This window comes from Seriola lalandi, unplaced genomic scaffold (assembly GCF_002814215.2).
Source record: "Seriola lalandi dorsalis isolate HSWRI2012SDOR001 ecotype SW California unplaced genomic scaffold, Sedor1 jcf7180002054938, whole genome shotgun sequence".
Classification (NCBI taxonomy): Eukaryota; Metazoa; Chordata; class Actinopteri; order Carangiformes; family Carangidae; genus Seriola; species Seriola lalandi.
Window position 1 is genome coordinate 107,254 of NW_019525490.1, and position 15,113 is coordinate 122,366.

General features: G+C 38.9%; 1 protein-coding gene across 1 annotated transcript in view; it reads right to left on the reverse strand.

Annotated features, from left to right (window-relative positions):
* The window catches only part of ipo11 (importin 11), a 114,885-nt gene that overhangs the window by 21,319 nt on the left and 78,453 nt on the right, over positions 1-15,113 (reverse strand). Inside the window, exons 28-29 of the mRNA XM_023393535.2 lie at positions 9,718-9,813; positions 7,252-7,336 (exon numbers count right to left, since the gene is read on the reverse strand). Coding sequence (XP_023249303.1) covers positions 7,252-7,336; positions 9,718-9,813 — 181 coding nt within the window. The remainder of the gene's footprint in view (positions 1-7,251; positions 7,337-9,717; positions 9,814-15,113) is intronic.

Genomic DNA, 15,113 nt, shown 5'->3' on the forward strand with positions numbered 1-15,113 from the left:
AGATGGAAACTAATTTTGATATCTCTGTATGCCTTAGGCAGCACAGAGAAGAATCTTTATATCTTGTGCTGCAAAATAACACTGTCACTGAGGTCTGTTATTCAACAAAACCAAATTATGCTGACACTGATGGTCTGCTTGATTCTAGGAGCAATAATAAAGCAAGAATGGTAAGTCTTCATTACTAATGCTTTGTGTGGCCCACAGTGAATTGATAACACTAACACTGAAACTCATTTCCTATAAATATATACCTCAGAGGACCTCTGGAGTCAGTTTGATTGTTCATTAAAAATGAAATAATGAAAAGCTGTTGAATGACAAAAACAATTTCATGATTAATCTGTAATTCATCAAAGCTTTAAAAACATTTTTGGTTCACTCTGAGCAATAGGAGCTACTCAGTAATAGTGTAAGTGGTATCATTTTCTATCATTTCCTTTATTAAACATCAAAGCATGCGCATTTAATGGGATTGCCATTTAAGGAAACTAAATCACTCTTATTGCTAATCTAAACAAAATAATGAAAATGAAAGGACAATTTCATGACTAGAAAAATGTTTTCCATTCACCCTGAGCAATAACAGCCACGGGGCAGCAAGGTAATAGGTATAATTCCTTATCTTCCTCTTCTCAAATTTCAAAACATGCACATTTAATGGGATGCCCTATCAAAGCCATTAAATCATCAAAAGTTTTACTGGAGGAGGTCTTCTAATTGGAATTTTAACTGAAGTCCTATTTGGATTACAGGGCCAGGTGGCTGACAAAATATTTGTCACGCTGCATATTCCACACAGGAGTTGAGTTTTCCTATGAATTTGGCAATTTCTGATCCTCATGATCAAAACCTGGTTCAAATTCTTGTTAGTTTTGTAGGAAAAGAAAGGAATTTGCAATAAAAGCATGTTTTTGCACATTTTATAGATTTAGGCTGCCAAACAACAAAAGGTCTACCGGATCTCAAGCTTTCTTTTAGCACATTCGTGAAAGTGATGTGCAGACAATTATTTGACCCAGTCTCTCTCTCCACGAAACCCACACTCCCTTCAATAACACTGTCTAAGGAGTTTTTGTCTGAGATGCAGAAAACTACTTTTGCTTTAGGAATCACCAAATGTACACTTTTGTTTTTATCAAAATCAAAATAGGCATGATCACCTTTAATGACTTCTATTATTATTATAATATTTCACTACTTTCTCATCTATCAGGCTGGCCAACTTGCCTTTTTATCGGTGCTTTTCCAACTCCTGTGTAATGTCTTGTAACGGTCTCACATTTATTGGCCTAAATATTTTTGACATGGCAGAAACAGAATGAGAACCTTCAAGCCTTTTCAAGATGGAATAAGCTACAGCATCCCCATTCTTCAGTCAGTTATGGTCATGATAAAAGCTGATGAGGACTGCTCTGTAGCTTGTACATGTGAGTAACGGTGATGTAACAGTGTGTGTGCATGTGTGTTGAAATGAATGGGAAAGAGGTCTCAGACTTTTTGGACCGAACTGTAGCACTCTGTATTACAAATAGTACCAGGGTTGTTTATGTATAAAGTTATGCAAACATCCACATACCATTCATTCATTCTCTTTCTTTCTAGTTTCTCACAAAGGACTTGCCAATACAAAAAATTCACACCAAAGTCTGTTGATTATCTTAGGTGAGTGGGACATTGCATTTGGTTTGACATGCTTTTTTTTTTAGGTTTTTTGAAAATGCAATTTTTCACTGCTTTGTGCACCATAAACAATTCAAAATTTGAAGGCCAATACCTCAATCCTTTACAAAAAGAAAAGAAAAGAAAAAAAAAAAAAAACACAACATGAAACCATTTGCAAGGCTGCACAAGATACCACTGAAGTTGTGACGGACACTGCTGGATTGTTTGTTTCGGATCTCCCCGTTCAATCAGTTGAGACCTGGCTTCACATGAAAGTAGCATGATGCAGTACAATAGTTTGCATTTTGTTACATGATTCAATACATGATAACACATCTGGCCTGTATCAGTATTCAATGACCAGGTTTAGCAACCTGACCCTTTATTATATCTCAGTTTTTCTCGCACTATTGTGTTTAACAAGATATCTGTTTATCTATTTCTCTCTATTTGTCTAAGCAGTCATTGGAAAACTACTCACACAAATACAGCACCATAACCTGTGTGTGTGTTGTGCATGTACAGCAGTGTGCAGTAAAAGAAAAGAAGAATAAGCTGAAGTAGGTGTGTGCCACCAAGGCACAACAGACATGTCATTAGTACCCAGTGGAGAAAAGTCTTTGATGTCGCCTATCCTTCCTCTTGTTTGATGGTGCTGACCTTGTAGATGAAGCACAAGAATCAAATGATGCATTACGTACCAAGACCCAAGCACAGCATCAGTTAGCCTAGTCTAGTTGCCTGGAACACTCAGATCAAAGTGAGGGGCCTTACAAGACCCAGACAAGATAGAGTGAAACAGTCAAGAGCTTCCAAAACACAAACGCCCTTTCCCACCCACGCACACACATACACACACACATACACACACACACAAACACGCACACACACACACACACACAGAAAAACAAAGCAAGTCATATTTAGTGACAAATGAGAAGATGGCAGCAAGTGGTGAGGCAACGTCTGAATGAAATGATAGATGGAGAGGACCACTGAGCTGTGCAAGACATTTTAATAAGAATCAAACTCAATTATTTAAATTAGATTTTCTATTTTATTTATTCTTTTTATTTTTTCATTACTCTTTTATTTATTTTTTAAAATTTTCATTCATTCTAGGATTATCAAATATTAAATTCATGTGTTTGTGTGTATGTGCAGTGGAAGACAAGGTCCTGCTATTCAAAACTGACGATATCCTTCATCCAACATACATGTGTACAATGTGTTTGTGTAAAATGTCTGCAATCAGTGTAATCACCATAATGTCATCATGGTTAAGAAGAAAAAGCAGTGTCCTTACTTCCTTGGACACAGTCAACAGCGGTGCTTACTCACAAATGCACGCACACATATCACATATCTGACTGTGTGTGCGTGCAGTGTCAGAGGACTCAGATCACACTGATACAACAGGAACTCAATAGGCTTTCACAGTTAGCTTAAAATTATAGATTTTTATAGGGCAAATGATATTAAAAGCCTATATTAAACTTTTGGGTTAATCCCACAGAAAAACACTGCTCCTGAAGTGTCTTAAATGCCATGTGTGTATCACTATGTAACACTTTGGCATAATGCTCGCCTAACAGCTAGTTTGCCATGCCCTCGAAAGTTATTAAAGTGGAGGCCGGGATGAGTTTGGTTAGTTTTATCCTGTCACCATGTCGTAAAGACGCCGTTTTTTTCCCAAAGTGAACACAAATTCCCTTTGTATAAAAACAACAGACGGTGCAGGTTTACTATAAAGTCATTTGGTAACAGAAGAATAAAGTTTAACCTCGCAACAGCTCTGGTATTTCCTGACAGTTGGTATTTTAGCTCCTTTCCCCCATGTACATGTATTAACAGAGGCATATGTAGAAAACTTTTTTACATACGGATTGTGACTGAAAAACTAAATCCACCGTCATATCACACAATAGCACAATAAGCAGGTGTTGGGAGTAATACTTAGTGAACAGCGACGTCCTGCTGCAATCTGTTGCTGCGGACATTCATGCTGTCCGCTCTCATGTTCCTGGATCAGATTCGGGCTCGCACATGTACGGATGGATTTGAAAAGTTGCTATTTACAATCAACTATGTTATGCTACTTTGTTTTAGTTAATAGTTACTAAGTTTCTAAGTTTTTCTACAGTTTTCTTTCAGTACCTCCACACCGGTAAGAGGATGAGGCAGTGCTCACAGGTGCTGAGTGTGTTGCCCCTCAACAAGCTTCCAGATGTCCAGGCAATCAGAAAAAGTGGGCTTTTCAGGACGCCTCTTAAGGAGACCCGAGCTAATATTCCTTGTTTCATTCAGAGGCTTTACTAAGGGGCTGCATAACAGGCAGTTTGAGATACATAAGGATTTTTTTTGAAAGCTACTAAAGCAGCATGGCTACTGCTACGCATTGATAATACCCCAAAGACTGACAGACACACACAGACACACACAGACACACACACACACACACACACACACGTACTGTATAGACTACCTCTCTTTTCAACAGAGATACAAACATCTCCTGGTGGCTTGTTAGGTCTGACTACCAGCCTCCTACAGTCTGTTGCTCCCTTACTCCTCTTAAAAATACACTGGGAAGGAGGAGGTTTCTGGCAGAATTTGAAGGTGTAGTCAGTGTTTTAAGTATAGAGCTGCTAACAGTTTCATTTAGCTTTAATATCGTCAAGCAAGACTCACTGGTAATTTCTCACTTTCTCACCAATTCATCAATTTATCATCAACAAATACAGCTAATGTCAGTTGACTAGCAATTTGTTTGTTTAGTGTGATACTGGTTCAATGTTCAAAAGATAAATGAAGTTTCACTTTGAAATCGAGTCCTGGGCAACAGTACATTTACAGAATGAATTAATAAAGATTTATAGGGGAACCCTTGTGTCTTAGGGGTCGGGATGCCAACCATGAACCACAATGTACCTGGTTCAAATCCAGTTGAGGAATTTGTTGTTGCCATCTACCTCTCACTTATTTCCTGTCATCTCTATTATCAATAAATACTAAAACCACATTTCTTTTTTTTTTCTTTCTTTTTTTTACAGTATATTTTAATTTCTGACTACAAAGTACGTACATATGCAATAAGCTGTGTTTGAAGTCGTTCACAGTCGTTAAAGAGCTTTGCCCTAGAAACATCCATGTTTGAGTCTAGAAAAATAGAAAAGAAAAATAGAACACATCGTTTGCTACGGAGTTGTGAGTCAGTCACTTTTCTCAAATTTATCTGGCACAGTGTCTCATGAGAGTCAGACGGGATAATAATCAAGATGTCAAACCGGACATAAAAGGCAAATAAAAATCACAGGTGCAGCATTAAAACACAAAGATAAAAGAGCGACAATAGGAACTGTTAACTAGAGACAGAGTATTGAGGAAAATATTGGGGCGAGTGATTTGAGGCCCAGTGATCAAGGTAATTTCTCCTTATATGCAGGATTGCAGGTGCCCCAAAGGAAGCAGCAAATCTAATTCAACAAGACAAAACAGCACAATCATACAAATATCACCTACAGGCAGAGGACTGTGGTAAGACTGCTTGATGAGCAGAGGCTGCACGAGTAGAAAGTGAGGAAGCATAAGGACAGATGAAGCAGGAATTGCAGAGAAGAACGACAGAAACTCCGCAAATCCAGCTGTGGAAAGCTTGTCGCTTCACACCCAAGAAGACCCGAGGCTGTACTCCCTGACAAAGGTGCTTCAACAAATATTGAGTAAAGGGTCTGAATACTTATTCAGTTTTTCCCTTTTAATAAATTTACACAAAGTTTTATCTTTGTCTGTACAGGGTATTGAGTGTAGATTGATGGGAGAAAATGAATTCAAACAGTTTTAGCATGAGGCTGCAGCGTAAAAGAGGTGAAGGGGTCAGTCTAGCTAGACTAAGCATTAAATTTGTTCTCTCTCTCACTCAAAGTAACTTTAATATTCATTGAATAACAGCCAGTAAATAAGCAAGTACTCCACAGCACACTTATTATCCACATGCACTGCATATAAAAAAGAAATCCCAAACACAGTAGGGTTCTGTAAGGGAATAGCAACAATAAACACACCTCCCTAGAGATGGAGGAGGACAGAGTCCAGTCTCTGTCATGGTTGGTTCTAAGACCAGTGCTGTGTGTAGAGGTGAGTCCAACTATATGTAGTTGGTATTGCTTCACCTCTTTCACTACCTCAAGCTCCATCATTCCCAGGGATGTGACATTTCAAGTGCCAGTGTTCATATCTAGGCCTCCTGCCTTTACCTGCTGCGTGACCGGCAATGCACCAGACCCATACACCTAACCCTGCACATGGTGGACATACACGGCAGCTTCTGATGAAAGCTGGCTAAATGAATGCCAGTGAGTGCAAGTACATCTAAAAATAATTAACCGATGTGGATGTGAGAGCTTTAAATTTATTCACATATAATGCATGGTCAGTCCACTGTCTGAATAAATTTATCAAGGTGAGGCATTGATGCATAAACAAGACAGTTTGAGGTTACTATTCATTATGAAGTCTCTCATGAGCTCTTTCAGCCTGGCATAAACATACACATTTTCATGCACATGAATGCTTTTATACAAATATGCTCACACCTGCCAAGGACAGAAGCCATAAAACACAACAAACTGGAGTCAATAAATGTCACGGGTCCACTTCCTCATTAACTTTCTCCTCAAGCTCAAAATCGTCTCATGTGGGCGCACCCGTCTCTTGCACACATGCATGCAGGCACAGCGCCAAGCACGCACACCCACACACATTAAGAAGCCAAGAGAGGTGCGAAGTCTCCTCTTCTCTATTCCCTGGAGCAAAAAGTCAGGGTCTGGACTGAGGTGATAAGTATAGTGGAATACCGCCCAGCAAAGGCACACATACACACGCACGGAGAAAGTCACACAAAGTCACACCAGGAAGCAAATACAGCTGCATTTCCTCATTCAAACACCAGTGAAATCTAATTTGTTAATAAATTTAATTTTGCACAGGCACTCATTTGGAGAAGCGCGCATACACAGAGAGGCGCCAACATCATAATTAAACAATATTTTTACAATGTGAAGGAGTGTTACAATTTGTGTGACAGAGTAGCAGAGGGATGCATGCACATACACACATGCATCACTGTACTGTTTAATTGGTATACATCCCCCACCTAGAGGCCATTTATGGGTACTCAACAACGTCCATGCTTACCTAAAGTGACTCGCAGCGGGCTACTCTGATACATTCATGTATCTGGGGGCTGTGCTTAAGTGATTACATGGTGCTGTACCTGAAAAGCTGCAGCAGCTACTGAAGCTGAGAGGTGGCTCTGAATTGGCGCCTGACTAACGAATGTATGAAATGACCACATTTTCCGTGCTTACTGGAGAAATAAATTTTCTGTGGGCCTCTAAATTATGGGGCTTATTTCTGTTGAGTGTTTTAATGTTGTATTATGAGAAGTGTTCTCTGTAGTATTATTATTGGAGCTATTCATCAAAAAAAAAAATCTAAAATGAGAACAGCACATGATAAAAATGTTTTAGTGATTGCGAAATTAAAACTGTACTGTGTGCGTACAATTGTGTGTGATTGACTCACCAGTTTCTTTCTCTTGTCCTGCTCAGTTGGTGGCTCCTCATCATCACTTAGCTTGGGCTCCTCAAAATGGCTCATCAGCATGCAGCTGCAAACACAATAATATTCAACTCAATTTTAATAAGAGCACACAAACCTGAACAGTAGGAGACAATTTCAGAACAGGCAGCATGCACACACAAAGGCAAATAAAAAAAAAAAAAAAAAAAAGGCTGTACCCTCTGGCACTTTTATACACAGCTCTGCCTGGTATTCATATTAGTTCATCTGCATGCAGAGAGAATTACAAGAGAAACCATTGTGTTGAGTCCATAGTCTGTGTATGGTCTTTTATTTCCTTTGTCTTTGTTACTTAATCCACATTATGAGCAGAGATAAGGTAGGGGATGTCACATGAATGTCATATTACCTGACTTTGACATGTAACACTTGATGAACTCGTGATCAGAAATGTTAACTAAAATTTTACCTGAACTCTTACTAATGAAATTCAAACTAGCAAAAATCAACTTGCTAGAATTAAGTGTCAGGAGCACAGGTCATTTTTTGAGAAATGCAGCTTAGTAACTACAATCCAATCTTTTTCTTCTGGGATGAGCAAGTCTTTAAAGCAATAAATAGTATTCATAGCAATGTATCACTGTGGCAATGTAGAAGGGGTCTACGGAGAATCATCACCCAAGCAGCTCCGTTCTGTTTCACAGAGCTTTATAGTGAGTTTCAGGTCCTTGTTTAGCTGTCTCGCCTGCACCTTGACTGTTTTGGTTCATTCTCATCTTTCTCATGAGGTTATTTTCAGCTGGAAAAACTCTAAAAAAGCAACATTACACTACCTGCTCCGACCCTGTCTCCTAGAAGTCGCCTGGACATGGTCGGGGTGGAAGGTGGGTGGAGAAAGCACATGACCAGATTTTGCATCCCATCTATGTTTTAGGTTTAAGCAACAAAAGCACTTTGGTTAAGGTCAGGGAAAGATTATGGTTTTGGTTAAATGTAAATAAACCTGTTGTGTCTGATTTCACTGTGAACTTTTCCTATATTGAACCAGACCAAGCTCTTTCCCTAATTTTAACCAAGTGCTGTGAGTGCTTTAACATACCCATAAAAAGTTTAATATTGCTGTAGTAGGTAGCTGTAGTAGTGGATATAGAACTATTTTAGTTGGGTAACAAATAAGCCGTCTGTGAACATTTTTCTGATATGTTCATTGATGTTACTTCGCACAAAACATATTTGCTGTTGCAGTTTAATTGTATAGAAATGAACTTTGCAAACAGACTGACTGAGCAACTACCCGGTGAACATAGTGGAGCATTTAGCAGTTAAAGATCCAGATATTTCCCTCAGCAACTGCAACTTTTCTGGATCCTCATTTCCCATTCGTCAGAATTGGCCCTGTACAGTTCAGTACAGTACAAAAAGCATTTCAACTTTTAATTTCTTTCATAGTAGTCACGTGACAAGGGATTGAATTTCTTCAATAACACTGGAGTAACATGCTGCATTGGCTTGCTAATTGTCTTGTTATTGTATTGAATTTATAAATGGCAAAAATGACTCTCATTCTTATTCCACACAATGCAGGAATAATTTCAAACCACTAATGACAACAGGAGTAAAAGGAAAGTCCATTTTAATTTTAAACTTAATTTCTAATACAAACAGGAAGATTGCATTACCCACTGCTACCCATCTCAGTTGATTGCATTTCCAAACAGTGAATAAAACTCAGGGGAGGGAACAAGCATTCACAAATATGTTTTTGTGTGTTATGGTGCACAGCATGGAAGCATAATATTTCCGCACACAATAATAAATAGAGAAACACTTAAGACTAATCTTTCTACACAATTTAGTTCATTTTACACGGGCACATCTAAGATCATTTCACACTGGCACATCTTAGGAGGGTGCTGAGGATTTTTGACAGCAGGAAAAAGAGGTGTCGGCATGCAGGTTAACGTCTAAGAAGAAATGAGTACCATGCTACTGGGACAGAGAGCCAGAGGGGAGAGTGATGGCGCAGAGAAGATTCAGAGTCGAAGTAGGGGCTGCGTTAGTGTCTGCTTCCATAGCGAGCCAGTGTTTTCTGGGCCATTTCACAGGCCATTATTTTTGTAAAGAAATGTGTCCTGTCAAACACTGCAACTCAGCCTCCTTCAGCGCACTGACACGATCCATGAGTAAGTGGCTGCTTTTGTTTCATTATTTTTCTATTCTTTCTTTGGAGCTTTGTTTTTGATAAGTTGGATTATAGCAGCACATCTGCAAATGCACCGCTTCAAGTAGTTTCAGAACGAATACTTCAACTGTCTCCGCTCATCAGGCACAATCTTTGTCTCTTTTACAATTACAAACTTCTTTCACTTGTGAAGAAAATGACAAGAAGGTTTCAACTGAATGGTTTAGAAGAATTCATCTAATTTTGTCATTTTTGTTTTTCTTTCCTCTCTCTTAATGCATACTTACTCTTTGAAGGTTCCTGTTTCGGGGTCTTCTGTCATTACATCATGCAGCGCCTCAACGCAGATGTTGATGATGCCACAGAACTTGTCCTGGATCACACTGATAAACACACAGATGACACAGACTGGTTATTCATGAGATCATTAATTCACCGGCTGTGTGTTTGTGTGTGTTGGTGTGTTTGAATGACAGAGCGATATAGAGAGAGGTGGGTATTTGTCCAAAGAAGCAAATTGTCATCAAGAGCAATAGAACTAGTTAAATCCTGGCAAACAGTGGATATGATAAAGAGGCTGTCAAAAAAAAAAAACAACATACAGTCATCCAGAGAAAAGGGTATTTGTGGTTGTGCCATCTAACAACTCGCCTCACAGCACCCATGTCCAGATTGCTCTGTTTTTATGCATCCCTCCCTCACCATTTCACCTCTGGCTTTTGGAAATAATATACTTTTCTATTCCCTGTGTGCACAGTCTGAGGAAACTTTTACTACAACAAAGCCCCAAAAAAAAAAATGGGTAATCAAAAGAGGCCAACCCATAATGAGATTAACGCTGAAAACATTTCTCTACTTTTATGGTCCTACATAAAACATGCTTCCATTGTATGATCAATCACATACAATGAGGGTGATTTTCCAGCTGTAAAGGGAGTTTTTTTGTCTCATATCAAACATTCAAGTGTGAAAAACCTAAAGCACTTCAGCTTATTGTCTTTTATTTTGCCAAGCTTTGAGACAAGCGGCAGTCATTTATGAATTATTTCAGTCTTTCTTTAACACTGGAATGAAAAGTGGGTTTTCCCATGTCAATAGGAATAAAAAGCAAGGAGGGGAAAAGAATGCAAAGACACAAAGACTGACTATGTGTGGGTATGGGCAGTGATGCATCAAACGTTCTGTCAGTTCAAGTACTTGGCTAGGTGGACCCAAGGCAATGCTGCATAAAAGTTCACTGAGCATGAAGTCTGGCAAAAAAGAAGGAAAAAATCTGTGCAAGATCGACACACGCCCAGCCAGTAGATATAGACAGTTCTAATGTGTGGGGATCTTTTCCATGTACACTACTCAAGTATACACTCATGCTGTATATATTGCCGTCAAGACTGAGACAAAGTGAAAGCTGAGCTACGGGAATAGGGGATCCAGCATATGGCTGTGCACTACAATCCTACTTTCTACACTGGTGAGTGAGAAAATGTATGTTTCTCCAACCAACTACAAGACATTGATGAAAGGAAAAATTATATCAAAGGCTATTAAATACTGTAGGCAATATTTGATTGACTCAAACAAGAATGAAAAACTGAATTTTAAACAGTTCGTTTCAATCAGTCACTACTAATGTCCTGGGAGTGTAAAATACATCAATGAACACCTCTGCCCTCAATTCCCTAATAATAGTCTCAAACTGGCAACCATAGCAACAACTGAATGCATGCATCATATTAAAGATCCACTATTACACTTTAAAATATGCCTGTCAATTCTAATTCAGTCCAGCCCAACACCTCTCCAGTGATTATTTTCTAATGGCTGACTACGGCCGCTGCTTCATGCCTGTCATTCAAATCAGTGTCAGTGGAAACCTGATCTGAGAGCTGATGGGCTACATGCAAAGACAAACTACTCACAGCAACAAAGTGTCTCGTCCTCACTCCATAAACAAGAGGCCGCTGCAGGGCGGCACGTGACAGTAACCAGTGAAGGCTGTGCCCAAAATGAAATTTTCAGTGTGAATTTCTGCCCCGCAGTTTGTTCATTCAAAACGGAGGGCTGAATTTTCTTCAGCAAATCATTTTTTTCATCATATTGCAGTCAGATTTCTTTTCTGTGCTCAGTAGCAATTACAGATCATCTGTAAAGTTTTCCTCCTCATAGAAGCAGTGCCACACTGCTATAATACCTCCTCCTGACACGTCTTCCTTCTGGTTACATCTCTCTTAAAATAGGCATATATGTTCCCGCTGAACTTGCTGCAAATGGATTTCCAATAAACATTACTAATTACACTTGATGCTGTTGAGCATCACTGATTTAGATCATTAGAATAGACCCTAAATAGTCAAAGTGCATTGGTGATATAAGAGGAGAGTGCATAACTCCAGGGCTGGAGACGGCGTACAAGTTCCTAGATTTTGCTGCAGCTGTGGCATTAGTATATTGAAGCCATGGCGTATTTAATTCCTATTAAAGCTACCAATGGCTTTGGTGAATAGTCTAAAAGTATTGACAAATTACTCTTACAGACAAACAATTAAAAATTAAAATCAACTGATTTCTAAAAATGTATAAGTGAAAAAATGCAAAATTAAAGGCAAATGATTGCAAAATTTAAAAAAAGGGGAAGAGGTTGATTTAGTGATAACCTCTTACATGCAAAAGCAGAAACTCACACACGTATGTATGTGCACGTATGCAAGCTACAGCCATGTGTGCTTCAGTGTCTTATATCTTCATAAGCTGGATAACACCGTTTAATCATAACCTACATTTGTGGTACTCTGGCGCTACAAAAAAAGCATAATTCAACAGCAGACTGAATGTTTTTAATGAAATATAATTACTAATGAAAACTTTGTAGAGACAAAAAGTACTTGCAGTCTATGCAGAGGGAATATTTGATTCTTCACATGATGCACCAACTTTGAGATAAAACTGTTGTAATTCCAATAAGACAAAATGTGAGCACAGAAGATCCAGGCAATAAAAGATATGCATATTGATTTATTCATAATAATAAAATAAAAACGTTTCAAAATTCAAATTGCAAAGTGCTACAGAACGAAGCAAAATAAACCCCACAAGTCATAAAATCATCGGATTATAAAAGACAATAGTTAAAGTAAGGTTATTAAAGTCCTTATTCTTGTTGAGTATTGGCATTTCTTAACAGAACCTTTGCATTTGAAAAGCAAACTGTCAGTGATGATGAACTGGTACTGCAAAAAAAAAAAAAAAAAAAAAAAAAAAAAGGCTGAACAAGAGCTTCTGATGACTTAAGCAGTCTTCTGTGAAAACGACCTCATGGCTGTGCATGTTAAATACAAAATAAAACATTCCCTGCCCTGAGACTGCACAAAAGTTAGTTTTACTTGTATTCAGTCTTTCAAAAGCTGAGCTTAACAAAGGACAAACAGGACAGTGATGCATTCAAGGAACAGAACTAATCACAAAAAGCAAGGAAAGTAGTGGACGAAGTGAATAAAAACAAGTCATGAAAGTGAAAGAAGTATTATCTGTCATAGCCTACAAGCAGTTCGTCTGAACTTGATTAACAACAACGCAGCCGTATGAAGACAGACAAGAATATGTGATCAAGTAAATGATCAAAGTCGGAAGCAACAAAGTAAGCTACTGAACACTGCTAATAGTGTTGTAATCTAATTATATTCCATCTAACTTCAACTGTTCTTTATCCATCCATGACTCAAATGAGGCTGACACAATCTGCATGATTTATAAATGGAAGCTGGTTTCTCCTGTGATATCCTTGACTGGTCCATCAGAATGAAAAAAAAACTGAATACTGAAACTGAATACTTCCACACTGTATGTATCACATGCCGGCAGCTGTTTCACAGCACTGTGTTGGTGCCTTTTCACTTTATGCTTCAAGGCATAAAGTGAAAAGCATTAGCATTACTTCTACCACTAGTATTCAAATTTTGTTCCATTGCTAAATATTGTATCACAAAGCACTTGTGTGATTCAGGAACAATTGGGAACTATGTGCTGCTTTTCTAAAAACTCGTAAGACAAAACTGTGGTCCAAAGAATGACACATGAATCAACAATGAAGCACAGACGGAGTGCCATTAAGTCCTCCCAGAAAGAGCACTCTGTGATTCTAATGTGGTAGCCAAATAAGATCAAAATCAACCATTCTCACTGCCAGGGACAAACTCAGAAATGAGGAAAGATCTGTTGTTTATTCAGAAATATTTTATGCAACAAATTTATACCATACCAAGATTGCGGAGCCCTGAATGCCAAAATATTTTATTATTACCCAACACCTATCTGGTTGACAATGACTCCTTTTTTGAATCATCTTAATGTCCAGAAAAATATTAGCCACTGACATCCTGTTAATCCTTTTTCCAGATAACATCAAGTTTTTTAAAGACACGAGAAAAAAAAAAAAAAAAGGAATATGTGATAAACTGATAAGAATATCCCACCCATACATACAGTGTGTATGGAAAGTATTCAGACCCCTTTAAATTTTTCACTCTTTGTTTCATTGCAGCCATTTGCTTAAATCAAAAAAGTTCATTTTATTTCTCATTAATGTACACTCAGCACCCCATCTTGACAGGAAACAACAGAAATGTAGAAATTTTTGCAAATTTATTACAAAAGAAAAACTGAAATATCACATGGTCATAAGTATTCAGACCCTTTGCTGTGACACTCATATTTAACTCACATGCTGTCCATTTCTTCTGATCCTCTGAGATGGTTCTACTCCTTCATTGGAGTCCAGCTGTGTTTAATTAAACTGATTGGACTTGATTAGGAAAGGCAAACACCTACCGTCTATATAAGACCTTACAGCTCACAGTGCATGTCAGAGCAAATGAGAATCATGAGGTCGAAGGAACTGCCCAAGGAGCTCAGAGACAGAATTGTGGCAAGGCACAGATCTGGTCAAGGTTACAAAAGAATTTCTGCAGCACTCAAGGTTCCTAAGAGCACAGTGGCCTCCATAATCCTTAAATGGAAGAAGTTTGGGACAACCAAAACTCTTCCTAGACCTGGCCGTCCAGCCAAACTGAGCGATCGTGGGAAAAGAGCCTTGGTGAGATAGGTAAAGAAGAACCCAAAGATCACTGTGGCTGAGCTCCAGAGATGCAGTAGGGAGATGGGAGAAAGTTCCACAAAGTAAACTATCACTGCAGCCCTCCACCAGTCGGGGCTTTATGGCAGAGTGGCCCAACAGAAGCCTCTCCTCAGTGCAAGACATATGAAAGCCCGCATAAAGTTTGCCAAAAAACACATGAAGGACTCCCAAACTATGAGAAATAAGATTCTCTTGTCTGATGAGACCAAGATTGAACCTTTTGGCGTTAATTCTAAGCGGTATGTGTGGAGAAAACCAAGCACTGCTCATCACCTGCCCAATACAATCCCAACAGTGAAACACACTGGTGGCAGCAATGTGCTATGGGGGTGTTGTTCAGCTGCAGGGACAGGACGACTGGTTGCAATTGAATGAAAGATGAATGCGGCCAAGTACAGAGATATTCTGGAAGAAAACCTCTTCCAGAGTGCTCAGGACCTCAGACTGGGCCGAAGGTTCACCTTCCAACAAGACAATGACCCTAAGCACACAGCTAAAATAACAAAGGAGTGGCTTCGGAACAACTCTGTGACCATTCTTGACTGGCCCAGCCAG